This window comes from Hyaena hyaena, unplaced genomic scaffold, assembly GCF_003009895.1.
Source record: "Hyaena hyaena isolate Hyena2069 unplaced genomic scaffold, ASM300989v1 scaffold_142, whole genome shotgun sequence".
In the NCBI taxonomy this organism is placed as follows: domain Eukaryota; kingdom Metazoa; phylum Chordata; class Mammalia; order Carnivora; family Hyaenidae; genus Hyaena; species Hyaena hyaena.
In genome coordinates this window covers 768,945-795,759 of record NW_024080774.1, presented here as the reverse complement: position 1 = coordinate 795,759, position 26,815 = coordinate 768,945, and the positions used below count along the sequence as shown (strand labels likewise).

General features: G+C 45.5%; 1 protein-coding gene across 1 annotated transcript in view; it reads right to left on the bottom strand.

Annotated features, from left to right (window-relative positions):
* Positions 1–26,815, bottom strand: part of PNPLA4 (patatin like phospholipase domain containing 4) — a 30,362-nt gene that overhangs the window by 1,870 nt on the left and 1,677 nt on the right. Inside the window, exons 3-5 of the mRNA XM_039238558.1 lie at positions 23,015–23,109; positions 22,712–22,847; positions 11,947–12,012 (exon numbers count right to left, since the gene is read on the bottom strand). Of these exons, the coding sequence (XP_039094489.1) occupies positions 11,947–12,012; positions 22,712–22,847; positions 23,015–23,109 (297 nt within the window). The remainder of the gene's footprint in view (positions 1–11,946; positions 12,013–22,711; positions 22,848–23,014; positions 23,110–26,815) is intronic.

Sequence of the window (26,815 nt, the reverse complement as noted above, 5' to 3'; positions counted from 1 at the left end):
GGAGAGAGACAGACAGAGAGAGGGAGAGAGAAAATCCCAGGCAGGCTCTGGGTACTGTCAGCACAGAGCCCAACGTGTGGGTTGAACTCACGAAATGTGATGTCACACCCTGAGCTGAAATCAGGAGTCAGACACTTCACTGATGGAGCCACCCAGGCATCCTAGGACATGAGGTTTTAAGGCCACAAAGAATGAAAAGTGCCATATAAAACAATAAAATATTACTCACAAGAGGTTTCTTTGTTTTCAGACCAGTGCCTAATGGAGAGGGATGGACAGAGCAAGTAAGAGAAGCTTCTAGAGGCTTCTGCACAACTGTGTGCTGAAAAAGAACAACTAAAGAAATGCAAAGATGGTATTTCTTATGCTGTCCATTTCTTTCTTTTTTTAAATGTTTATTTATTTTTGAGAGTCAGACAAAGAATGAGGAGGGAAGAGGCAGAGGGAGAGGGGGACACAGAATCCAAAGAGGCTCCAGTCTCTGAGCTGTTCGACGCGGGGCTCGAAACCCACAAACTGTGAGATCATGACCTGAGCCAAAGTTGGACACTTAACCAACTGAGCCACCAGGCGCCCTGTTATGCTGTCTGTTTCAAAGTCAAATAGTCTCAAGCCACTGTTGTCCCAGTGTGTTGACCTAATCTAACAAATATATGCACGTGCGCGCGCGCGCACACACACACACACACACACACACCTCAGTGCAAAAATAAAAGTCTGGTAATGGTTGAGAAGTCCCTCAGAGAAGAATCTTTAGTCGAGAATTCTGCACGCTGTGTTTCCTCTGACACTGAGAAGTCATGTGGGGAAACCACACCGTGCTGTTGAGCGTAGAGCCAGAGGAAGGAAGGAGACATGGTTAGCATACATGTCCTGAACTTGATTATAAGACACATTCATCTTGTTATAAGGTGTCTTTCTTTTCATGTCTTTTTTACTTGTTTTTATTGGTAAAGCGGGTGACTGCTTGATCAGCCCCGGACTGTGTGCAATGGCTTTGGCCAGCCAGCAACACCCTCAAAGGGCATCAAAGTCAATAAATGATGAATGGACCCTGTGTTGAAAGCTGCAGAAAACAGAGGCAGATCAAGAGTAAAACAAAACCGATCTGCATAATTTGCATATCATTATTTTTAAAAGAACACCACACACATTACCATGTAATTACATTCTACAGACATATTCATATGTGTTTGTGTGTTTAACATGCCCATATTCATGTGTGTGTGTATATTGTGTGTGTGTGTGTGTGCGTGTGTATATATATATATATATATATATATATGCTTATATAAACCGTTTTTTTTTAATGTTTGTTTTTGAGAGAGGGAGAGAGAGTGTGTGAGCAGGAGAGGGGCAGACAGAGAGGGAGACAGGATGCGAAATGGACTCTGTGCTGACAGCAGAGAGCCCGATGTGGGGCTCAAACGTCTGAACCATGAGATGATGGCCTGAACTGAAGGTGGATGCTTAACCGAGTGAGCCACCCGGGCGCCCCTATACATAGAATTTTTAGAAGGGAGATTTGCAGTGAGAAGGCCCCCAAAAATATGGTTCTGTGCCTTCTTGTCCCAGATCTTGCTTTTGTTTTGTTTTATTTTTGTCATTTGCTTTGGGGATGGATACCGATTTCCAGAATATGTTAGTAACTACAGGAAAAAAAAAAAAAAAAGACACCTGAAATTATCTTTCATATTCTCAGTAGAATATTTCAACAATGACATGAAAGTCTGCTTAGTTTCCATCAAAGGATATTAATAATATATACCTTGTGTCACTGGACTTAACTAAGAGCCCTTGTGACTTTGCTCAATTTAAGGAAAAGAAGGGGAATCGGGTTCATCACACTGCGGTGTTGTAATTTACCACAGGGTTGATGACTGCTGTTTGGGGGAACTGAAAATTCTTGCTCCAAATTTTCTTCACTCTTGTTAGCTTGTTCTGATTGGATACAGGACTGTGGGAAACGTATAGCTTATTATGAAATGGCTTGATTAAATTTGCAATAGACCCGCTCCTCTCTAGCCATAAGCCTCCAGCTCGGGTACTTTGTATGCAGTGCCTCTGACTCTGATTTATGCTCTCAGGAGCCAGATCGTTCCCCGAAGCCACGCATTCATTCAGGCATGCTGATTCTAGCAAAATCTCTAGTAACACCAGTAACAGCGGTAAACATTCCTCAGCCCCAAATTAAAAGCGGAAATATTTTATATCTAGTGTGCTCTGGTAGAAACGCCTGCATTTGAATACTACTGTCCACGAATTCTCTGGCTCTCTGCTACAGATTCCTGCAGCGATCCCTTCCTGCCCCCTTCGTGGGCAGCATTCTGTAAGGTGGTAACCACTGCCATGACCTTCTGTGATTCCAGAATCTTCTGCAGATAAACAAAAACACAAAATACAAAAACCTGTGCTGGTTCTTCCCATGATGGTTTTGTATCATTTCTAAAGGGACCGTGGTCACAGTCACGGCCAAACAGGTCACATTATCCATATGCCGGACCTTGTCAAAGTTTGTGGTACATACACACTGATGTCCTCCCTGGGGACGGAGGAGGGACATGACCCGAGGTTTGGAAACTCAAGCACTTCTTGTTAAATAACTAAAGGGGAAAACCTCTTTGAAGAAAACCCTATGCGGGTAATGTCCTCTGTACCATCACTTCACGTACCTCACAGCATCCGGCCTGTGCCTGGAAGCGTGGTTGACACTGGGCTGTGTGTGCCCGTGGGACAGTCTCCATGCACGGCTGAACTGTCCTCAGGTGCACCTTGCTCGAGAAGCAGGTGAATACAGGGGCGCCTGCGCGGCTCCGTCGGCGAGGCAGCCCACTCTTGATTTGGGCTGACGGTTGGTGAGTGTGAGCCTTGCTCAGGCTCCACACTGACAGCACGGAGCCTGCCTGGGATTCTTTCTCTCCCTCTCTCCCTGACCCTCCCCTGCTCTCTCTCTCTCTCAAATTAAAAAAAACAAACAAAAAAAAAGCAAGTGAATACAAAACACTCTGTCGGAACAATGAATGAAACGTTGATGTCTATAATTATTTTGAGTACATGGCACAGGGCTTAACAGTTTATAAAACGTCTCCCCTATTACTTAGTTTAATCTTTACCAGAATGCTATTGGATAGGAAGCTCACGCTAGTATAATCAGTGTCTTCATTTTAAAGAAACAGAATCTCATGCGTGCAGGGTTGCTCACCTAGGTTACAGGCTGGCAAAGTGCGGCCCACCGCCTGCCCTTGTAAATAAAGTTTTATCGGCATAGAGCCCTGCCCTTTCGCTTGCACACTGCTGTGCTGCTTTCCCACTACGATAGCAAACCTGAGTAGCTGTGTCAACAGAGCCTGCATGTCTCACACGCCAGAGTATTTACCACTTGACGCTTTACGGAACACGTGTGCCAACCACTGCTGCGGGGTACGCAGGCAAAGGGGGTGCAGCTGGTGTTCTCACTTCCCTTCCTCATTCCCACACACTGTAAATCGGCCGCGTGCGAGGGGGCAGGGAGGATCAGAACTGTTCTCCGCAGCGGTGCCTGGGTGGCTCAGTCGGCTAAGCATCAGACTTTGGCTCAGGGCATCGTCTCACGGTTCGTGGGTTCGAGCCCCGCATCAGGCTCTCTGCTGTCAGCATGCAGCCTGCTTCGGTTCCTTTCTTCCTCTCTCTCTCTGCCCCTCCCCAGTTCGTGCTTTCTCTCTGTCTCAAAAATAAATAAAAATATCAGAGAAATAAAAAGAAAATGTTTTCTGTAGCGTTAAGGAGGTGGGATCAGGGGAAGTAAATACGGGAAATATGCCTTATTTTCTTTTATGATATAAAGGACAAATAGTTTATGATATAGAGGACAAATAGTGATGTCCAACAGAAATTCTTGGTTCTTTTTTTGTTTTTTTAATCTTTTACTTAAGAGAGAGAGAGGCATGGCAGAGAGAGATACACAGAATCTGAAGCAGGCTCCACGCTGTCAACACAGAGCCCTATGCACGGCTTGAACCCACAAACCGTGAGATCATAACCTGAGCCGAAGTCAGATGTTTAACCAACTAAGCCGGCCAGACGCCCCTGAACATTCTTGGTTCTTGATTCTCAAAGTAGAGGGGAGGGTGAGAGAGCAAGACAAAGAGACACCCACTCTCCACAATACAAGTCAGAATCTCCCATTTGAGACAAAGGAATGCAGGAGGGGAGACGAGATATATGATCCTTTCTTAATCACAGGGAGACAGCTTAAAATAAAGGAAACAAATTTAAGAAGAGGCTATGAAAACCCTTCGGTACTTCTGCTAAAGATTACTGGTACACTGTTGTCTTAACTTTTGAATTTCTGGTTTTCGATTCAGAAATGATGACTTTAGATACTTAACTTTGAGAAAATGCTAGAGGTATTTAGCTACTAACAGCATAAACGTTATCAAAAATATTCTCTGGAACACGCATACGTCATTTCAGAGACAGTGCAAAAAGCTGTAGGATGTTGCTGAAAACCAAGATTTTCTCCATCAGAATAACTGAGTCAATATCCAGGTGCCCGTCAAGGCTAATCTGGCTGTTCACTAGGCCAGTTACCACTCCCTGTCTGCTGAGAGGGTGACTGCGTCCCATACCTGTGTGCAACGTCTGAATCACGAAGTCATAATTACTATAGAGATAGTTTTATACAAACACGTAGTGACACTGTTCCACAATTCTCTTTCCCATAAATATGTCCGCAATGAAGGGATTATTAATCCATGTTCCACGCAAAATGCTCAGTAGACTAGAATCATTCAATGCTAAGTTTTCTCTAGATCATACACAGTCCCAATATTACCTGGATTGTAATTGAGACAAGAAAAAACCCACGGCTTGTCTTATGATCCACACAGTATCCGTTCCAGAGATGATCTTATAGCGATATTATGACGTAGCAGTCCCTTGCCACTGCTAATGGTGTCACATAAAAACCAAACAGGACAACTTGTTAGTGAAGATGCCCTCCTGAAAATGCTCATGCTTCTTCCAAATTGATGGCAAGAACCTGTGGAAAGGTGGTGTGATAGGACGCGTGTTTGGAGGCCATATTGCTGATGGAAGATTCAGGAGTGAAAAATACAAGTCTGACCTTCAAGATATTTCCATTCTTCATTCATCAGCTGTTAATGACTATCTACCATAAACAGGGTACTAAAAACGGTCTTATGAGATGAAGCCAGGGAAACGTACAGAAACTTTTTTTTTTTTTTTACAAATAGTTTATTGTCAAATTAGTTTCCACATAACACTCAGTGCTCATCCCCACAAGTGCCCTCCTCCATGCCCATCCCCCCCTCCCCCCCACATCCATCAGTCCTCAGTTTTTTGTCAGCATTCAAGAGTCTCTCATGGTTTGCCTCTCTCCCTTTCCCCCACCATTTCCGCCCTTCTTCTCCCCCTTGTTCCTCCATCAAGTTCCTCCTAATCCTCCTATACGTGCAAACATATGGTATTTGTCCTTCTCTGCCTGACTTATTTCGCTCAGCATAACACCCTCAAGGTCCATCCATGTTGCTACACGTGGCCAGATTTCATTGTTTCTCATTGCCATGTAGTATTCCATGGTATAGATAAACCACATCTTCTTGATCCATTCATCTGTTGATGGACACTTAGGCTCTTTCCATGTTTTGGCTATTGTGGAGAGTGCTGCTATGAACATTGGGGTACACGTGCTCCTATGCCTCAGCATTTCTGTATCCCTTGGGTAAATTCCTAGCAGTGCTATTGCTGGGTCCTAGGGGAGTTCTATTGTTAGTTTCCTGAGGAACCTCCACACTGTTTTCCAGAGGGGCTGTACCAGTTTACATTCCCACCAACAGTGTAGGAGGGTGCCCGTGTCTCCACATCCTCGCCAGCATCTACAGTTCTCTGATTTGCTCATTTTAGCCACTCTGACTGGCGTGAGGTGGTATCTCAGTGTGGTTTTGATTTGTATTTCCCTGATGAGGAGGGATGCTGAGCATCGTTTCATGTGTCTGTTGGCCATCTGGATGTCCTCTTTGGAGAAGTGTCTGTTCATGTCTTCTGCTCATTTCTTCACTGGGTTGTTTGTTTTTCGGGCGTGTAGTTTGGTGAGTTCCTTATAGATTCTGGATATTAACCCTTTATCTGATATGTCATTTGCAACTATCTTTTCCCATTCCGTTGGTTGCCTATTAATTTTCTGGGTTGTTTCCTTGGCTGTGCAGAAGCTTTTAATCTTGATGAGGTCCCGATCGTTTATTTTTGCTCTTGATTCCCTTGCTTTTGGGGATGTGTCAAGTAAGAAGTTGCTGCGGTGGAGGTCAAGGAGGTTGTTTCCTGCTTTCTCCTCTAGGGTGTTGATAGTTTCCTGTCTCACGTTCAGGTCCTTTATCCATTTTGAGTTGATCTTTGTGCATGGTGTGAGAAAATGATCTAGTTTCATTCTTCTGCATGTTGCTGTCCAATTCTCCCAACACCATCTGTTAAAAAGGCTGTCTTTTTTCCATTGGATATTCTTTCCTGCTTTGTCAAAGTTCAGTTGGCTGTATACTTTTGGGTCCACTTCTGAGTTCTCAATTCTGTTCCATTGGTCTATGTGTCTGTTTTTGTGCCAATACCATACTGTCTTGATGATGACAGCTTTGTAGTAGAGGCTAAAGTCTGGGATGGTGATCCCTCCCGTTTTGGTTTTATTTTTCAGTATTACTTTGGCTATTCGGGGTCTTTTGTGGTTCCATACAAATTTTTGGATAGTTTGTTCTAGTTTTGAGAAGTATGCTGGTGCAATTTTGATTGGAATTGCATTGAATGTGTAGAGTGCTTTAGGTAGTAATGACATCTTAACTATATTTATTCTTCCTATCCATGAGCATGGAATGTTTTTCCATTTCTTTGTGTCTTCTTCAATTTCCTTCTTAAGTTTTCTATAGTTTTCATCATACAGATCTCTTGTATCCTTGGTTAGGTTTATTCCGAGGTATTTTATGGTTTTTTGTACAATTGTGAATGGGATCCGTTTCTTGATTTCTCTTTCTGTTGCTTCATCATTGGTGTATAAAAATGCAACCGATTTCTGGAAACGTACAGAAACTTAAAAAAAAAAATTAGGGAAGGAGAGCCTGGGGGATTCATTCATTTAAGCATCCGACTGGCTCATGGCATGATGTCATGGTTGGTGAGTTCAAGCCCCAATTGGGTTCTGTGCTGACAGTGTAGAACCTGCTTGGGATTCTTCTCTCTGGCCCTCTCCTGTTCATGCTTTCTCTAAATAAATTAATTAATTAATAACTTAAAAATTAGGAAGGGCACCTGGATGCCTCAGTTAGTTGAGCATCTGACTTTGGCTCAGGTCACGATCTCACAGTTCGTCTGAGCCCCACCTTGGGCTCTGTGGTGACAGCTCAAGCCTGGAGCCTGCTTTGGATTCTGTGTCTCCCTGTCCTCTGCCCCTCCCCATCTCATGCTCTGTCTCTCTCTGTTAAAAAATAAACATTAAAAAAATAGAAAAAAAAATACATAAAGAAACGGACACCATACCACGTCAAACAACTGATACACAGGTTAGGAAGGAATTATACATCTATTAAGTTAACCTTCAGCCTTACGAAAGAATGAAACTTCTTTAAAAAAATTTTTTTTTAATGTTTATTTTAAAGACAGAGCACAAGTGGTGGAGGGGCAGAAAGAGAGAGGGAGACACAGAATCTGAAGCAGCTCCAGGCTCCAAGCTGTTAGCACAGAGCCCGATGTGGGGCTTGAACCCACGAACCACGAGATCATGACCTGAGCTGAAGTTGGAAGCTTAACTGAGTGAGCCACCCTGGTGCCCCAAAAATATGGAACTTATAAGTGATGATTGATGATTCAAAAAAATCGAAATATTAGGTGCACAAATAAATACCAACAAAATCCAGTATGTTCAGTACTAGGTCATAGCGGATGTGGGAGCTAGGAGTGTGCATTGCATGAGGGGGGCACAGTTGAGTGCGCACGAATCCCCGTTGGCGACGGCCACACGGTATACCCGCCACAGGCCACTCCCCCACATGGCACTGTTCTGCCCCTACTGCTGCCATCACCTCAGTCCTGTCAGGAAAACAACCAAATCCAACTGACCAATTGAGACCTCAGTTCCATGAAAACATTAAAACCTAGAACAGTAGGTGTTTTCAGCATGATGGACATGTTTCTGTACTGTAAATCCTAGGGAAAGCTCACACCCACTGGCAAACACTGTGTTTCAAGTAAAGCTGGCATTTCGCTGAAAATGGAAAGATTCCAGAAAACAAGCTGGCCTACAAATCGTACGAAATCTGCGGGAGGCTCTCAGGTCGAGCGTCTGGGATGAGCCTGTAAGGAGGCTGGCGCGGTGCTGAGCGTGTGTATAAATGGACGAGGTCTCTGAGGGTTGTGTCTCTAACTGTGTGCATAGGAACCGCTCTGTGTGGACGACATTCAACCACCAAGGGAAAGCCGATGCTTTCAGGAGACATTAAAAGTAAGTAATTGTCGCGTGTCTACTTTTCACAGACACGAGTAAATGCTGTCCATCCTTCCCGGCGATGGTCTCCTTCCTCGGTGATAGTCTCCGTCCTTCTTGCCAATGGTCTCCACCCTTCTCACGGCTCTGGGGCTGCATCCCCTTCTGTTCAACATTCACTTCCAAGTATTCAATCATAGCGTGTGAAATTCAGCGGAGAACATCTGACCCATTTACCATTCCCAGTGTTCAGGTCACAAAGCCAATGGGCAGGGATGAGGACAGACGGGAAACAAACTGAGGAAGATGCTGTTTTTAAGGGAACGGACCAGCGAGGGGACCAGGAGGCACAGCAGAGACACAGACACCGGAGAGCAGGCTGGGAAGGTGCCCCTCACTAGCTGGCTGACCTGCGAGAAGTGAATGCACATCGCTGTGTCTCCCTTTCTCGTCTGTGAAATGCAGCGGCCATCCCGCGACAGGTGACAGGGTTCTGTTGTAGCTGATGGGAAACAATAACAGCCCGAGTTGTACTGCTTTTTCCACCACAAGGAAAATGGAGACTGGACTGGTGAGGACGGCCTCCCCAGGTCGTTCAGGACCCGCCTTTCCAGCTCACTCTGGGGCCATCCCCATGGTGTGACTGGTGACCTCATGATGCACCACAGCTGCTGCACTTCCAGTCATCACAGCCCAGTTCCGGGCAGCAGGAAGTAAACAAAGGTATATAACTCCCTTCTTGTAAGTGCCACAGAAATCCAGCTTCTATCTCGCTGGCCAGCATTTACATGGGAGCCTCACCCAGCTCCAGTGGAAGTTGGGAAATGTGGCCTTTTAGCTACACAGCCCTAGGTCCAGCCGAAGACTCTGATTCTGTCAGAAGGAAGGAGCAGAAAGTTCATGGTGGAAGAAAACTAGAAGCCTTTACCACCTGCACCTCCTTTATTAATATTTGTACAGGAAAGAGTGTAGCATAGCCTTAGAGCATCCTGGGCTTCTGGGACTCAGCCTTATTGTAACTTTTCTTTCTTTAACTTTGTTTTATTTGGGGGGAAAGAGACAGAGGTAGAGAGACAAAAAGCCAAGCAGGCCCTTCACTGTCACCACGGAGCCGGACGTGGGGCTCAGACTCACGAAGCGTGAGATCATGACCTGAGCTGAAACCAAGATTCTGTCATAATATATAATCTCTGAGACACCTTAGCATTTTCTGCCCATTTCTATCATTATTGTATATTTTATCTCTAGCCATTTCTATCATTATTGTACATTATACAATCATATTTTGAAGTAAAATCATTACATTTCAGATCTTTATAAGGTTAAAGTTTATAAAATAAAGTTGATTTCAGTCCCATCTTAATCAAAACTTATAGCTAAAAATAAATATTAACTTTTACTCCTAATATATAATAGGAGAGGAAATGCTACTTAACTTACTTTAAAGTAAGTACAATAAAGTACAGTCCTCTCAAATTTTTAGATGCCAAAACAGCTCAGACTCCTTCAGAACTAAGTATGTATTAGGTCTGAGAGACAGTATCAACTACAGGGAAAAGAAACCACCCTGCTTTCCATGAGCTGATGTTTAAATTATCTGATGTATTAGATTTCATGTTGCTCTTAAAAAAAAAAAAAAGATCAGTGTGTATTTTGTTTCTAAACGGTCACAAAGAGGGTTTTAGCATTCTGTACGAAGTATATGCATACATACCGCTAATAAACAGAGTCAAACTGGACTCTCTTAGGCTCTGCAACTTTGTATCTACATGGCTTTTCTGGTTACTTAATATCTCTGTGCCTCGCTCTCCCCTTCTGTCCCCTTAGACAAGGGCCCTGGGGCAGACCAGTCTGGGCCCAGAGCTGTACAGGAAGCACAGCAAAGGACTGGAAAGCCCAGGAATGCTCAAAGAAAGAAAATCACGAGGACTTGCAAGATCACAGCCCAGTCAGGTTCCCAATCATACGAGGTAAGAGATTTGTAAAAATCAGTGCCTTTGTTGTGTGATCACCAATTCCTTGGGTACAGGTACTGTGCACAGGGCACTCGAAGTCCATGAGCGAGTGAGTGAATGAGTGAATGACAGATATGAGACATTTTTCATGTGCCCACTTATGAGTAAGTGCATATGATGTATATATAAAATAAAACAAATGGCATTTATTCATCCATGAATAGGTGCCTGATTTGGGGTATGTGTTAAATAGATGCCGTATTTGATTACAAAATACATATCTGTGGTTTATGTTAAATAGTGTATTTGATTATAAAATGCATATTTCTATATGTGTTAAATAGATACCTTATTTGGTTATAAATATGTATGTTTAATATATTTTAAATAGATCCTATATTTGACTGTAAATATATTATCTCTGGTATATGTTAAGTAGATACTATATTTGATGATAAAATGCATTTCTCTGGTATGGGTTAAATAGATACTATATTTGATTATAAATACATATCTCTGGTGTGTGCTAACCAGATACTGTATTTGATTATGAAATGCAAAACTCTGGTATGTGTGAAATAGATACTGTATTTGATTTTAAAATTCCTATTTCTGGCATGTGCTAAGTAGATAATGTATTTGGTTATAAAATGTATAACTGTGGTATGTGTGAAACAGATATTGTATTAGATCATAAATGCATATCCCTGGCATGTGTTAAATAGTGTATTTGGTTATGAATGTGTGTCTCTGGCATGTGCTAAGTAGATAATGTATTTGATTATAAAATGTATCACTGTGGTATGTGTGAAATAGATACTGAATTTGGTTATAAGTGCCTATCTCTGGCATGTGTTAAAGAGACAGTGTGTTTGTTTTAAAGGGTGCGCCTGTGTGGAGGAGCCAGCGAGGGGAGGATCGTGATCCTTTACTGCAACCGCTGCGGAAGGCCGAGAGGAGTGGCCGAAGTCCGTTCCTGCAGCCCCGCCTGAGAGGTGCGTGCTCACCTCTCTCTCTGTGCTCACCTCTCTCTCAGTCCCCCAGAAGCGGCCTCCTGCCTGGAGTGTGGGCCCAGGGGAAGTGCAGGGCTGGGGAAGGGCGGGGCTTGCTGCCTCGCAGGGGGCTTCTGTGGGGGTCAAGGAGTGGGTGCTCCCGCTCCAGCTTGGGGGGAATCAGGTGTGCGCTGCCCTGATGCTTTCCCCAGCTGGATGGCTCAGCCCTGCATGTAGATGAGGCTGTAAATACGACTTTTAGTGCTTTAGAAATTTGTTTAGTCTTTTTTTTTCTTTTAACAAATGGGATAAGGTTTATAACCAGGTGGAAAAAGGAACATCCCAATCATCCTGAATGTCGAGATCTTGCCACCAAGCCCCCTGCACTTGATTTCTTTTCTGTTAAAAACAGAATTATTTATGAAAAAAATCATATACACTGATTTGGAACCACCAGAATAATGACAGCATCAGGTCCTTCAGAGGAAACGTATTAATAGAGGAATTCCTGAGGATTCACCAGTTATAAGAATGTTACCTGCCCTTTGTAGTCCACTGGTTTCAATCCCGCGTAAAGGGGCACGAAGCTGCTGGCCAAGAGAACCTGGGTGGATGAAACAGAAACAGCTCGTAAGTATAGGCATTCACGCACGCACGCACGTGCGCGCACACACACACACATGCACGCCGGATTTGATATGTCAGTAAAAGATGCTACATTTTTCAAAAAAAAGCAGTGTTTACTATCAAGGACTAATTTCCGTATATTTCAAGTGCACACCAGACACAGTTAAACAGAAGGTAACACTTTTAATATCCGAAAAGACCCTGAAGACAGAGGCACAATTCAGTGGTCTGGGACTCAACTGACTTCACCTGAGTAAAATCGCTATTTTAATCGTAGACAACCAAGTCATTAGAAAACTGAACTTCCAGGGAGGTCTACATTCGTGAGTATGTACAGTCTGCAAATAAATGATTCACAGTGCTCTGTCACGTGCTGTAAAAATCATTCTCAACTTGCAGGTGCCTCGCTCGCTAGCTCAGTCTGTAGAGCACCGGCTTAACCTTGGGGTGGTGAGTTCAAGCCCATGTCGGGGGTAGAGTTTACTGAAAAAAACAAAAATAAGTTTGCATTCTTGTGTTCCAGAGGAGCAAACCCCTCTGGTCATCACAGGAAACACTGGGCTGCAGCTTGGGAGTATTCTCACGTGTCCCCAGGATGTCGCTATGGGAGGAAAATGCTCCACGTGCTAGCAACATAGTCTGGATAGCTAATGAGAAGGCGGCAGCTCGGGACACCAATTATGCGTTGTCTTCTGTTGAAAAAGTCGAAGAAGATCGCCGTTTAAAGTATTACCATTTCTTCCAACAAAAGTACTTGGGCATTGGAAGCTTTTCTGACTTTTTTTTTTTTTTTCTTTTTCTTTTTTGACTTGCCGTTTCCAAGTCACTACTGTTCTGTTGGGAAAGACACAGCAATAGACACTGAATATTTAAGCTATAATCTTTCAACTAGTAAGTGAAGACTACCACTGTTCCTTGTCAAAGATTTTATGAGATTTTGGCGGGGGTGAGGGGAAGGCGGTGGGACATATATTATCCAGAAACGGACTATGGCCCCCAAACTGATTTGCCAGTCGCCTGCTTAGAATTGTTTAGAACTCAGAGAGCATTTTCCCCAAAGAAACAATAGTGCAGGTATGTTTTCTGAGGTTAGCTCTCAAGGCCAAAATACATATTCTGCACTGTGAGTCAATGCGAGATCCAGTCACCGGCAAGCTGCACTTCCGACAGGAAAAGTCTTCTGCGGCTTGTAACCTGACGCAGCTGGAATCCGTTATCTCTGCATCGTGAGCCTGGAAGTTGGCACCGGCTTTTCGATGCAGCGGTTTCAACTCTAAACACGGCTCGTGGCTCCTCACCGCCGAAAGCTGCTGGAGGGAGAGGGTCTGTGCCTCCTGCACGGTCGGCCAGTCCTCAGGGCTGAGCGCCGCCGGTGCCTGTGTCAGCTTCCCTCCTCCACGGCAGGAACGCAGATGAGCACCCTTGACGCCTCCCTGGCCCTCCCAACAGTGGGGCGAAACGAGGATTCTCCCACGCTGTTGGGGGCGTGCCGAGCACAGGGGCAGAGGTCCTGGTTGTAACAGCCCCCACGGCCGCAGGCTCCTGACAGGCGCCCCAGAAACACCGGGGGCGTCAGGTGAGTGGTAGCCATTTCGGTGGTATAACAGCACAAGCCAAGGACTCCCGCAGGAAAGAAGGAAAGATCTGTGCTGTTCCCGGCTGGTGCCGAGTGCCAGAAGGAGCCACGTCCTTTGCGTGCCCAGCACACGATGAAAATGCAGGTATTAAGGATTGCAACATCAGGGAACCTGGGCGGCTCAGTTGGTTAAGTGTTGGACTCTTGAGTTCTGCTCACGCACGTCATGATCTCCCGGTTTGTGAGATCAGGCCCGGTGTTGGGCTCTGTGCTGATGGGATGGAACCTACTTAGGATTCTCTCTCTCCCTCCCTCTCTCTGCCTGTCCTCTGCCTGCATGCACATTCTCTCTCTCAAAATAAATAAAGTGAAGAAAAAAAGAATTGCAAGATGTTGACAGCGTATCACCAAGCCAAGGTACAATGGCGGTCTTACGTGAGGTTTGTCAACTATGTACAATGAAGAGTGATTGTACACATGACGTACTTAGCATTCCTCTTTTCTTTTTACTGTTTAAAAAAATTTTCTTAAATGTTTTTTATTTATTTCTGAGAGAGAGAGAGGGAGAGACAGCATGAGCAGGGGAGGGTCAGAGAGAGAGGGAGACACAGAATCCGAAACAGGCTCCGGGCTCTGAGCTAGTTGCCAGCACAAAGCCTGATGTGGGGCTCGAACCCACGAACTGTGAGACCATGACCTGAGCCAAAGTCGGACGCTCAACTGACTGAGCCACCCAGACGCCCCTATTTTTCATGTTTTTTGATTTATTTATTGAGAGAGAGAGAGCAGGGGAGGGGGAAAGAGAGAGGGAGAAAGAGAATCTCAAACAGGCTCTGCGCTGACGAGCTTAGCTTGTGGCTCGATCCCATGAACCTTGTGATATCATTAGCTGAGCTGAAATCAAGAGTTGGATGCTTAACCGACTGAGCTGCCTAGATGCGCCAGCCTTCCTCTTGAAATGTGTGGCTGGAAAGAAGCTGTGCCGTGATGTTGGGCACACCTGTTATACAAAGAGGCAAAGCAGGAGTGAGCATCATCTTGGGTGATGTGTGCAAGGTTACTTCATAAGCCACTGGGTGACGACAGAACAGAAGCCCACCTTCTTGGCCCCACGACATCAGCAGTTGGGTGCTTTCCAGAGAAAGGCTGTTCATGGTTTTCATTGTCATTGCATTTACCCTAACTGAATTTGGCTCTACCATCAATTGGCTACTCTTTAAAAAGAAAAAACAATTACAGACCCTAGGTATGTTTTGTAGACATGCTGTGGCTATTTAATGAAGTAATTTGGCAAAAAGTTACATCGCGCTGTAGCAATCACTGGAACGTTCTGGGGAGGGCAGACATATTGTGAAATTACAGTACTTAAGGGTCTTTAAAGAACCAGAGACACTCGGTAAATATACAATTTATTTCATTATGCTGCACAATCATATGTGCCCTACAAAAAAAAAAAAAAAAAAAGAAAGAAAAAAATCACTACCATTAGAATCAGAATGATGCGTTTTTCCTCCCCCGGTGTCAGAGGATAATGTAAAGTTCACAAGTTAATGCTTGGAACTGTTTTGCGGTGTTTGGTTGAAAAATGCTATTCAATTACTTTCCTACAGATAAGAACAGTACGAGTCCTCCTCAATGATATGAAGAGTGCAGTGAATTGGAAAATATCTGACAGGTATTTCCTCCAAATCAATGTAGTCACTCTGTCGTACCTCACTTTCCCTTTATGTGGGCTGCTGATTTGTGTATCAAACTAAGTCTAGTGGGAAAATTGGCTTCCACAGTTCAAAACTAAGTGGTCTGTCTTATTCGGGGTGTGCTTGCTGCCATTTTATTGCAAGCAAACGGGATTTTCCAAGGAAAGAGGTGAGGGATGACGCTGTAATGGCCACTTAATAGGACATACAGGAGGCCTACACACGTCCGTCCACTGTGTCTTACCTCGTTGTTTGCCAAGTGAAATTTCTTCTCATCAGTGAATCACAACACACGTAGAGTAGAGGTTCTCTGTGAGTGGAGGGGGTATCTTTGTTTCCTGGGGACATTTAGCGATGTCTGGAGTCAGTTTTATTTGTTGCAATTCTGTATGTGGTGGGGCTGGGGGTGGTTACTGCTGGTAGAGTCGAGGGATACTTCTAAACACCCATTAGTGCACGGAGAAGTATCAGACTCCAAATGTCAACAGCACTGTGGGTGACACACTGATGCAACATCTGGGTCTTGCTGTTCATGGCCCATCACAGGGCTCAGTACACAGTGTACATAGTTTAGGACACTGAAAATAATAGTATCTTCCTCTAGCAACTGCACAAAACATCGCCCAGTGTGTACTCAATGCATGTTCTGACTAGCTCTTTTTGTTTTACATGTTATAGAAGAGGGGTGTTTAGAAAATTATGTGGCCTGGCTTTCTTAGAGAATGAATTCCCAGCAAGTTTCATTTACGCCTAAGTTTGCTGTGGAGTTTAATGAGGACCTGGCTGTTTATTCAGAACCTGCTGGTGTAGTTGAAATTCAAAGACACAGTCAAATTTATCTTCCCCAGTCTTCCCAAGATAATGAACAATCTTAAATTCAGGCCTTTGTTCACCTTCACAAGGCTAAATGTGGGAAGATCTTGCTATAAGAGCATTCTCGCCAAAGTGTACGGAAATTCAGCACTTCAGAGCCATGGAGAGCGGTGGTTCTTCTAAGCGGGGAACAGTCATGCACGAAAGCCTTCCTGGGAATATCCATCGACCAGCATTCACTTGGGTCAAGTGACTGCCTCGGACCGCATGTGTCCATCAGTTTTAAAACGTGCAGAATTCAGCGTTCGGTACTCATCCACACAACACCAGTGCTCCGCGGCACAGTTAATTTCACAACCATTTCTGCTCAGCTGTGGAAGTGACCTACGACTTTCTTGGAGACAAAGGATTTGCCTCCCTCATCACACTTTGCCCAAGGCTGATATTAACATGTGCTTGGATTTCCTGACTGCATGTTTCCTTGTGAAGGAAGAACATGCAGAATCCCCAGGATATTGTGGAAAGGGGCCCGCAGGGAAAGGAACTGCCAAGGACATAGTCACCCCCAGAGGCCCCGCCTGCTAGTACCATCTCGTGGGAGTTGGGTTCAACATGAATTTTGATGACAGAAACATTCAAGATCTAGCATTTCATCCCGGCTCTTCTAAATTCATGTCCTTCCTGCATGCAAAATATATTCATACCTAAAAAAGTTGTAAGTTGTTCTAGCATCCACTCACACAGGTGAAGTTCAAAGCCTCACCTCAAGAGCATCTACATCGACTCGAGGTGGGACATGAATTACCATTCTTGCTGAGGCACACGCTTTCCGGCTGTGAACCCGTTAGGTGGGTCAGGTTATGTGCTTCCCAAATACACGGTGACAAGGGGGCAGGAGAGACTTCTTCGAAAAGGGAGAAAGAGGAAGGCAAGAAGAGGGAACGCATTCAGAGCAAGTCTGAAACTCAGGGGGCAGGTTCCCTTAGACCTGAAGGCTTGAGGGTAATCCTCCTTGGCTTGATGTTCTGCCTTGTGGGCCCATGAGGGCAGGGTCCTGCCCCTGAAGCTTTGCTGGGCAGGGCGTGGGCCCCACCCGGGTGTTGGCTCTGTGCCTCAGTCTCCCACCACAGGCTCCATAGGCTCCCGGGCTGGAATCCTCTCATGCCCAGTGCGCTTTGTCTGGGATCTCCATGGCAGGCCCCCTCCCGTGGCTTTAAGGCAGGGAGGACTGGCCTGTGAGAGCTGAGGGTGTGTTAGTCTACAGTTGCTTAATTCTCTGGGCTTCCGATGAGAGAGGCAACCCTCCTGTGACCTCTTTGACATGTGTCAGGGGTCATACTTCTGTTGTCTTGGACTATAGTCCTGGCTTCTCTTTACATGGCTGACACCACCCTCATCAGGTAAGTGGTTCGGTCAGCTCTCCTCGTTCTGTTCTGGAGAGGCTGTCATTGTTTTCAATAAGGACAGGCCGAGAAGGTTCCAAATCTTTAAGTTCTCCTTTGCCTTTGATAAGCAATTCCATCTTTAAGTCACTTCTTTCTTCTTGCATTTTATATAAACAGTCAAGAGAAACCAGACGGCTCCTTCAACACTCCACTTAGAATGAGGACTCCTCAAATATTCCTTGTCATCACTTCCAAGTACAACCTTCCAGACCACGCTGGGACAAGAACACAGTTCAGGCAAGTTCTTTGTTCCCTCGTAGCAAGGAGGGCCTTTCCTCCAGTGTTCAAGAGTGTGTCCCGGTTTCTCTCCGAGACCTCATCAGCATGGCTTTGCTGTGCACAGCTCTACCAACATTCTGCTTCCAGGCCCTTACGGATTCGTTACGAAGATGGCGGCTCTCTCTCCAGCTCTTCTCTTTCTTTTCTGTGTCCTCTTCAGAATCACCTCTACAGGTCCATTCACAGCAACATGGACTCGTTCTAGCATGTACCTGTAGTCTCTCCCAGGCTCCGTCTGTTACCCCGTTCCAAAGCTGCTTCCGAATGTGCAGGCATGTGTTACAGAAGCACACAGTTTCCTGTCTTAGTCCATTTGGGAGGCTGCAGCAAAACACCACAGGCCGGGTGGCTTATCAGCAACAGAAATTGATTTCTCCCATTTCTGGGGGTGGGGACGTCCAAGATCGAGGTGGTGGTGGATTCTGTGCCTGCTGAGAGCCTGCTTCTTCCTGTTCTCTCACGAGGAAGGGAGTGTGACCTAAGTGTAGGGTCTCTTGTATCAGGGCACTAATCCCAGTTATGAGGGCTCTACCTTCATGACCTACTCACCTCCCAAAGACCCACCTCCGATATTATCATGTCAGGGACCCTCCATTCACTTTAGGAGTCGGGGAAGGGGGATTACAAACGTTCAGACCATAGCACTGAGTTAAGTCACTGCGGACATAAGATTCAGAACACTATCGAAATCCAATTCTAAGGGAATCTTTGGAGCACGTGAGTGGCGAACAGAGGTTCGTAGAAAATAATCAACTATCCATGCAGATATCACATGAAAGAATCATCTTTTATTCAACTAAACGTGAAGTTAATAAAACTTAAGTGTGAGTCGCTGAACAAAAGCAAATTTATAAAAGGAAGCTAATGGTAAAGAGGTGTAAAATTAAATGCCAAAAAGGTGGCAAAACTGGGTAGTAATCCATTTCCTGAGATGTTATAGAATCAGATTAGCACAGTGTTCGTGAACACAGGTGATAAGTAAGAAGCAAAAGCAGTGTGTAAGAAAAGGTGACTTCTTCCCCACAGGAAGAAAGCTGTGATACTTCAAATTTCACAACAGACTCCTATGCGCATGCTAACCGGTAACATGTGTGGCTTACAACCTTATTAGTTTACCATTTACTACATACTGGCTTTAACCAACATGCACACAGGGATTTCCTGCTGAAACATACTTCTCCATGCTTCATTTAATGTGCTGTCCATGGTGACACAGATTGACTTATTACCTCCATTTCACAGTTGGGCAAACTGAGACTCCAACATCATTAGCCCCAGAGGACACTGTGAGGAAATGACAGACCTAGATATAAATGCTGGGAGAGGCACATGAAACATGCAGTACTCCAAGTGAGCACGTGTGTGCACACAGGCACACTTTAACCTACACAGGCGCCCTCTCTGTAATAGAAAATGGCGGCCAGCTGGTGGGTAATAAAGAGCCCAGCATTAACAACAACACCAAGACGCTAGTTGGTAAGGGAATAAATAGTTAATGATAAAATGGATATAAAATGCAACAGGGTAGGGCGCCTGGATGGTTCAGTCCGTTAAGCGTCCAACTCTTATTTCGGCACAGGTCATCCATCATCTCATGGTTCATGGGATCGAGCCCCTCGTTGGGCTCTGTGCTGACAGCATGGAGCCTGCTTGGGATTCCCTTTCTCCCTCTCTCCCTGCCTCTCTCTCACTCTCTCTCAAAATAAATCTATAAACTTAACAACCAGGAAGCAAACCCAAGGCTGTGTTCAAGGCCAGGCGTACAACACTCCCAGGAGACCAGCTGTGCACCATGGGGCTGCTCCCTCTTGGCTTTGGGAGGCCTCCCGTCTCCCTGTCTCTCTGCCAGGGGAGTGGAAAGGCTGGCTCTGGGCTTCCTTCTCTCCCTCCTGCTGCTCTACATGGTCAGAACGGCCACCCGGGCACGTGCCACTTCACAGGGCATTCTGCCACCGGCCTCTCTGTTACCCAGAGCACATGAGCTGGTCACGTCCCCACCCAGAAGGGAGTTGGCTTTCTTCCCCCGACCCCATGTGTCTTCATCTGCCCTCATGTAGCCTCGGCTCAATCCTGCTCTTGAACTCAGTGCTTCCCGACTATCCCAGGCGTGGGTATCAGACATTTTACAGTCACTGTCTGCCATCAAAGAACTATCTCCCCTTCCTATTTTCCGTTCTGAAAAAGGTTAGAGCTTTCTGCTAAACATTTAAAACGCTTCTTGTAGAACCTAGATAAATGTTAATTATTCAATTATTCTTCTTACAAGATATTACACATTTGTGTCAACTATTTCTCATCTGTTCAATGAACTCAAGTAATTACACCAATTCTCTGAATAGTTATTATCCAAAACAAAGGAAATTGAAAAAAAATCATGTTTACTTACTGCAATAGTTTGCTGTTGCTGCTGTAACAAATTACCACAAACGTAGAGGCGTGAAATAACACAAGTCCGTCCCCGGGCCATCTAGAGATCGAAATTTCTCGTGGAGCTAAAAGCAAGCTGGCAGGGACTGAACTCGTTCACATGCTGGCTGAGTTCAGTCATGCCGGCTCCTGGACAGAAGTCCCCTTGCCTGGCTGGCTGCTGGAGGGAAGCGACCCCAGCACCCAGAGCACCCACTACATGTGTCCTCCACCTCCATGAGGGCTCTACGGCTCAGAACCAGCAATGGGAAAGACCTCCATTTGTGAGGACTCATGGACTTAGTTTGGATCCACCCAGATAGTTTGGGATCCTGTCCCCATTTCTAGATCTTTACCTCAATTGTACCTACAAAATCCTTTTTGCCACAGGAGGTGACACATTCACAGGTGCTGGAGATTAGGGTGTGGACATCTTTGGGGGCCGTTATTCAGCCAACCACACGGCCACATAAAAGGAACTGAGAGACGGGACGCTTGGGGGACCGAGTCGGTTAAGCGTCTGACTCTTGATTTTAGCTCAGGTCATGATCTCTTGGTTGGCGACTTTGACCCTGTGTCGGGCTCTGCCCACTTGGGCTTATTTCTCTATCTCCCTTTCTGTCCTCCTCCCGCATGCACTCTCTCTCAAAGTCAATAAAATTAAAAAAAAAAAAAAAAAAAAAGACCTGCGAGGAGGATAATTTTGTCCGGCATATGATAATCTACATGTAATCGTGTAGAATGTTGGAGACCTGGGCTGTCTTCCCAGCAGGGCCACTGACCAGCTAAGTTATTTTGTTTTTTAATCTTTTTTGATGTTTATTTATTTTTGAGAGGGAGAGAGAGAGAGACAGAACACCAGCAGGGGAGGGGCACAGAGAGAGGGAGACATAGAATCTGAAGCAGAGTCCTGGCTCCGAGCTGTCAGCACAGAGCCCGACGCGGGGCTCGAACCCACGAACTGTGAGATCCTGACCTGAGCCGAAGTCGGACGCTCCACCGACTGAGCCACCTGGGCGCCCCGGCTAAGTTATTTTGTATGGGTCACTCCACGTGGAGGATCCAGACACTTGTCCTTTCGTCTTAAGTGAGGCCACTGTGACAGATGCCACGTGAGTCTGTTTAGGTGTTCAGTCAGTCACTCGCTGAGCACACGGGGCTCTAGCTGGTGCTGTGCCAGGCGTAGGGGCCGGGAGAGCGGAGAAAGCAGAGTGGCTCTTGCCCACGCAGAGCTTACATTCTAGTGAACACAGACTGACAGTAAAAACGAAGTCCTAAAGCAGGAAAGTACGTAGCATGTGAACAGTGACAAGGAAGGGAAGACAGGAGACAGGACACATCAGGTCGCTGCCAGTGCAGACAGCGGCCCAGGACAGATGCAACGAGGAGGAAGTGACTGTGATGAATTCCTCCTGTGCAAACCCCAAGAGGTCTTCCAACACCAACACACCCACAGCCTCCGTGTCTGTACCGGCATCGGCACGTTGTGACGAGTCACGCAGAGACTGACCGGCTTCTCCCTTTGTACTTTGCAAGTCTCCATGTGATTACAGAAAAGTGTGTTTTTCTAAGATGGGAAGACTATTAACTTATAAGCCAGAGACTAGCATAGTCAGCACACCGCGTAAAAATATTCTAATGTATTAAGTCACAAAGTAATTTCACTTGTCAGTTCAACATTTCATTAGGTATTTCAGATTATATCACCCACACAGTAAAACTCGAGCAGTCCGATTCGATAGTAAAAATCAATGCATTTAACATGCAATTCAGGCGGAACTTTTAGCAGTCACTCTCAATCCGTCGTCCACTGCTGTAACCAAACACACATCCGCCATGTTATCCAAAGCTTCCCATGATTCCCACAAAGGGGGAAAGAAAGAGAAAAGCTGCCCAGCTTTTGCAAGAAAAGTGCATTCTTTCCAATTTACAAATATTGGATGTATTATCTTAGCAAGCACACTGTTATTTGCAACTCTAGCCAAAGTATTTCCCAGAGATAATAAATTCACCACTGAGCAACTTTCAAATGCTTTGGGATAGAAAAGAATGAAAACAAAATGGGACCATCAAGTGGAGCATGAGACTGAAGAACAGACCTGGGGTCCAGTCCATTCCCACTGGCTAGTCCTCGTGACCTTAAATATGTCATGGAAAATCTCCTTCCCTCCCCCACAACTTGTCCTCTGTTAAAAACCCAGTAAAAGGGCAGTAATCCCATCTGTCTTCCCTGATGTACAGGTGGCCTGGGAAGGACTGAGTAAGGCAGCAGGTGGATGAAATCTTGGGACACCCAGGGACACTGGTTAACCCATCCACCAAACACATGATTTACTGAGCACACGCCATTCTGTGATAGGAAACCGTGGGTCTGTAGGGCATGCTGATGCTCACTGGCTGTGAGAAATATTTAAATCAGTACTCGCTGAACTCCTCGATCGTGAAATGTGGCTGTGTTACCTTAATAAGGTCCTCCCTGGAGGAAAACGTGGAGGCCAGGTAATTTTTTCTGGTTTTCATGTTGGTGATAGATACGTACAGTCGGTTATGGGCCAGCTCGTGAGCGTTGGGAGGGAGAATCAAGTCCATTCCGCTTCTAAAGAAGAGAAAGTGACCCGCATTACTCACCTTGAATTATTGAACGCCTTGTAAATATTTTAGAGGAGAGAACGTTGCGCTGAGCTTGCCACAGTTTACACAGAGCTCCCTCCACATTCTGTCTTCACATGCTTTGGGGGAAATGTTCTAGATACGTAGGTATACCTCAGTTGGGCCATGAAATCGTAGCCGGGTGTTACTGCCCCAAAATACTGCCTTCGGATTTCTTCGGCAAACTTGTAGGTAAATTCGTTACATTCCTGGAAAAGAAAATGAATGGGTGACCCTATGATTTGTAAACAACAAATTCCTACTTTTCCCAGAATGCTGTGGCCATCACACAAGGAACCTGGACCCTACACCCTATAAACCCAACCCTCGGAGTTCGGGGGCCACTTTCCTTCACAGGTATGTGAATCCCCATCTGACCTGGCCCTCACCTACCATTCTTAGTCTCCAGGCAAGCTGTGGGTTCTCAAAACGCAATCATTTCTTTTCCTTCTTTCTTTTCTTTTTAAACCAGTTCAAATGGCTTTGGCCACATCTGAGAAATCCTTGAAGTCTGAGTTCTGATGCTCACTTAGCACATTCTCCGACACATTTTTCCAAGACAACTGACCTCCTCTCCCATCCCAATTCTATGGCCTCTGGAACAGTCTGACTGCGGACAGTGCTGATTATTAATGACACTGAATGACCAACAGAGGAGTCATGATGACCGCCGTTTGTCTTTGGAACCCAGTCTCAGGCACTGGTATTTGTAACAGTCTCTGAGGGGTAGGGAGTGGGGTGGGGGGGACGGTGGGTGCATCTAATGTGCTGGTATCCACGGATCCAGCTACTGTCAGCCACGTGGGCACAATCACCCCACTTGACAGTTAAGAGGTCTGAGGCTTGAAGAGATTAAGCCTCTCTCCCAGGCTTTCAACAAAAACCCTCCAGAGTCAGGATTTGAACCCAGGTCTATCTTTCCTTTATTAATTCAAACATTAAGCAACCAGTATGGGGTGCTAGGCACTGGGGTTTGGCCGGAACGATATACAAAGAGCCCCTTCGCTCATGAGACATAGCAGTGCATCAGTGCGCGGGCCCCGGAGTGCTGTGGGAGCGCTGTGAGAACCGAGCCTCTCACCCCCAAAGATGTCCGCATTCTAGTCCCTGTGCTGTGTGTTTCCTCACATGAGCAAAGCAATCTTGCAGATGTGATTAAAGGTTTTGAGGGGCGCCTGAGTGGCTCAGTCGGTTAAGCGTCCAACACCAGCTCAGGTCATGATCTCGTGGGAAGTGGGTTCGAGCCCCACATCGGGCTCTGTGCTCACAGCTCAGAGCCTAGAGCATGTGTCGGATTCTGTGTCTCCCTCGCTCTCTACCCCTCCCCCACTCATGCTCGGTTTCTCTCAGTCTCAATAATTATTAAAAAACAAAAAAAAAAATTAAACAAAAAAAAAAAAAGGTTTTGAGATGGGAAATTGCCCCGGATTATCTAGGTGAGGCCAACGCCATCACAAGGGTCCCTGTAAGAGAAAGGGGGAGTCAGAAGTGTCACGGGAGAGAGATCTGAAGCTGCTGTGGGTAAGGGTTAAAGAGCGAGGGCGGGGCTGTGACCCCAGGAATGCAGGCTGTCCCTCTGGAAACTGTAAAGACAAGGACACAGAGTCTCCTTGGGACTTTCCGGACGGAGCCTGGCCCTGCTGACAATCTGATTTTGGTTCAGAATTATGACCTCCAGAGCTGTAAGAGAATAAATGTGTGCAGTTTTAGGCCACTGAGACGTGTTATCGTAGCAGCAAGAAGAAACTAACACAGTGGGCATTAACGAAACCACCCTCCAGCGTGATGTGTACAGTTGGGACCTAAATTTGCGGAGAAGCCGGACAGGAGATGGGAGTAGCTGGGGAGGACGGAGACATCTGAGCACAAGCCAGCAGGAACGCTGGCCTGACGGTCATCGTCGGTGAGCTGTGTGAGGACTGAGTCACCTGCGGCCTTGGGAGGCATGCCTAGAAATCTGGACCCTATTCTGACTCAAGACAGAGTCGGGGCGGGGAGGGTGGAAGGGATAAGAGAATGAGATTTAAGTTTGAGTAAAAACAGCGCCGGTGCCGTGAGGTGGGTGGTTTGTCGGCAGTGGGAGTGGATGCAGGCCCGCGGTCAGGAAGCCCCCGCGAGGACGGCCCCTAGAATGTGTGCTCCGTGTACAAGGCTACACTGCCCACCTGACCTACTTTCTGGTGTTAAGTTTAGTTACACACACCTCTGCTCACACTGGAAACTGATTAAGGGATGGACTTACTCATCTTTGTGTTCCCACACCGTGCCTTGCAAGCCGTGAGGGCCGAGGAAAGGCTTGTGGCACTGAGCTCTTCCGGATCGACGTCGAAATTTGCCTGCCACCTAAAATCCACCGAGCGTCAGGTGCTCCTCTTAATTATACAGGCCTACGCTCTGAACTAGATTAATTACTCACGTGTTTGTCACAACACCACAAAGCTCGAGGAACCGTCAGCAAGAGCTGAGCTAACGCGGACGTGGCTAAGTCCAAAACAGTGTGCTAAAAAACTCAAAGCAACCCTATGGGTGATGGATTTCAAAGGCTGACAAGAAAAGTCAAATAACCTTAATCCAACTGGCTGAAAATTGTTGTTGAAAAAAGAGAAATGAGGATGTTCTAGGTAAATACAGAGAATCATGTTCCACCTTCCAGTGTGAACACCCAGTTTGTCCATCCCCTTTACCAACTTACCAGCCAACTTAATCATAGCAACACCACTAGTAATACGATGGGTCTCCAATTGGTTGAAAAAACACGGAACAGGTAATCTAGCTTAATATGTGATATCAAATCTTGAATCCAGATAAACCGTCAATATCTTAACATCACTGAATTTCAGCTAAGTGCCTGTATTATGGCAGGATTTTCGAATCACATCATTCCTAATTCACACTTGATACAGTTCTTTTCTTTTTTCTTTTTTAAGTGTTTAATTTTGAGAGATGGAGAGAGGGAGACAGAGGATTCAAAGCAGGCTCTCCTCGGACAGCATGGAGCCCGACACAGGGCTCGAACGTGTGAACCGTGAGATCATGACCTGAGCTGAAGTTGGACACTCAACAGACTGAGCCCCCCAGGGCCCCATAATTAATACATTTCTAAATCTGAGGATTCAGAACCAAGTCTACTCAACCCCCTGGCTGGGGATTTGCCCCACCTAAAGGAAAGATGGCACTAAGGAGGAGGAATCAACCTCTGAGTAGAATCTGGCCTTAAAAAGTTCTGGAATGGAACTGGCTTGCAACCCAAACGATAGGATTCTGCCAGCCTGGGGGCTGTTCACACCTTACTTATATGTTCACTGCCTTCAGATTCTCATTCTGTGCAATGTATACAGTTTTTCTCACTTTCCAAGTTACCAATAAAGGCACCATATAAAGAAGGGAAAGAAAAGATAAATGGATTTCCAAGTAATTGGCCTTAAATCCAGTTTCTCTTCCGTAAGGAGCTTATCATCGATTTGAGAACAGATTTTGGATGTTTAAAATTTTCTAGTTTTGAAATTTTAAATGTGACTTAAATTTGCTCTTGGGCATGAATGTGTTGTTATTTGATTATTGCTTAAAGCCACTAGAGTATGTAGGGAATGAATGAGTATGCTATTTTTCACCTATAGAAGACAGCTCTCACAGTCAGCAAATGCATGGTTGCTGTCTAGAAGCAGAAAACACATTTTTACAACATAGATTGCATTAAATGAAATACCTAATGGAAGCTTATTTTCATTACTGTGGGATAAATTGCTTAGAATTCACGACTTCTCACTGGGAATGAAAAACAAATAAAATCCCTGTTATCATTCCACTTAATAGAAATTACTGGCCCACGTTTTCATTTGTATACCTGTTTGTCAATAGGAGTGAACAAAGCATTACTGGCCACATGCTCAGGGCTTTGAAAACAGGCCCTGTGTT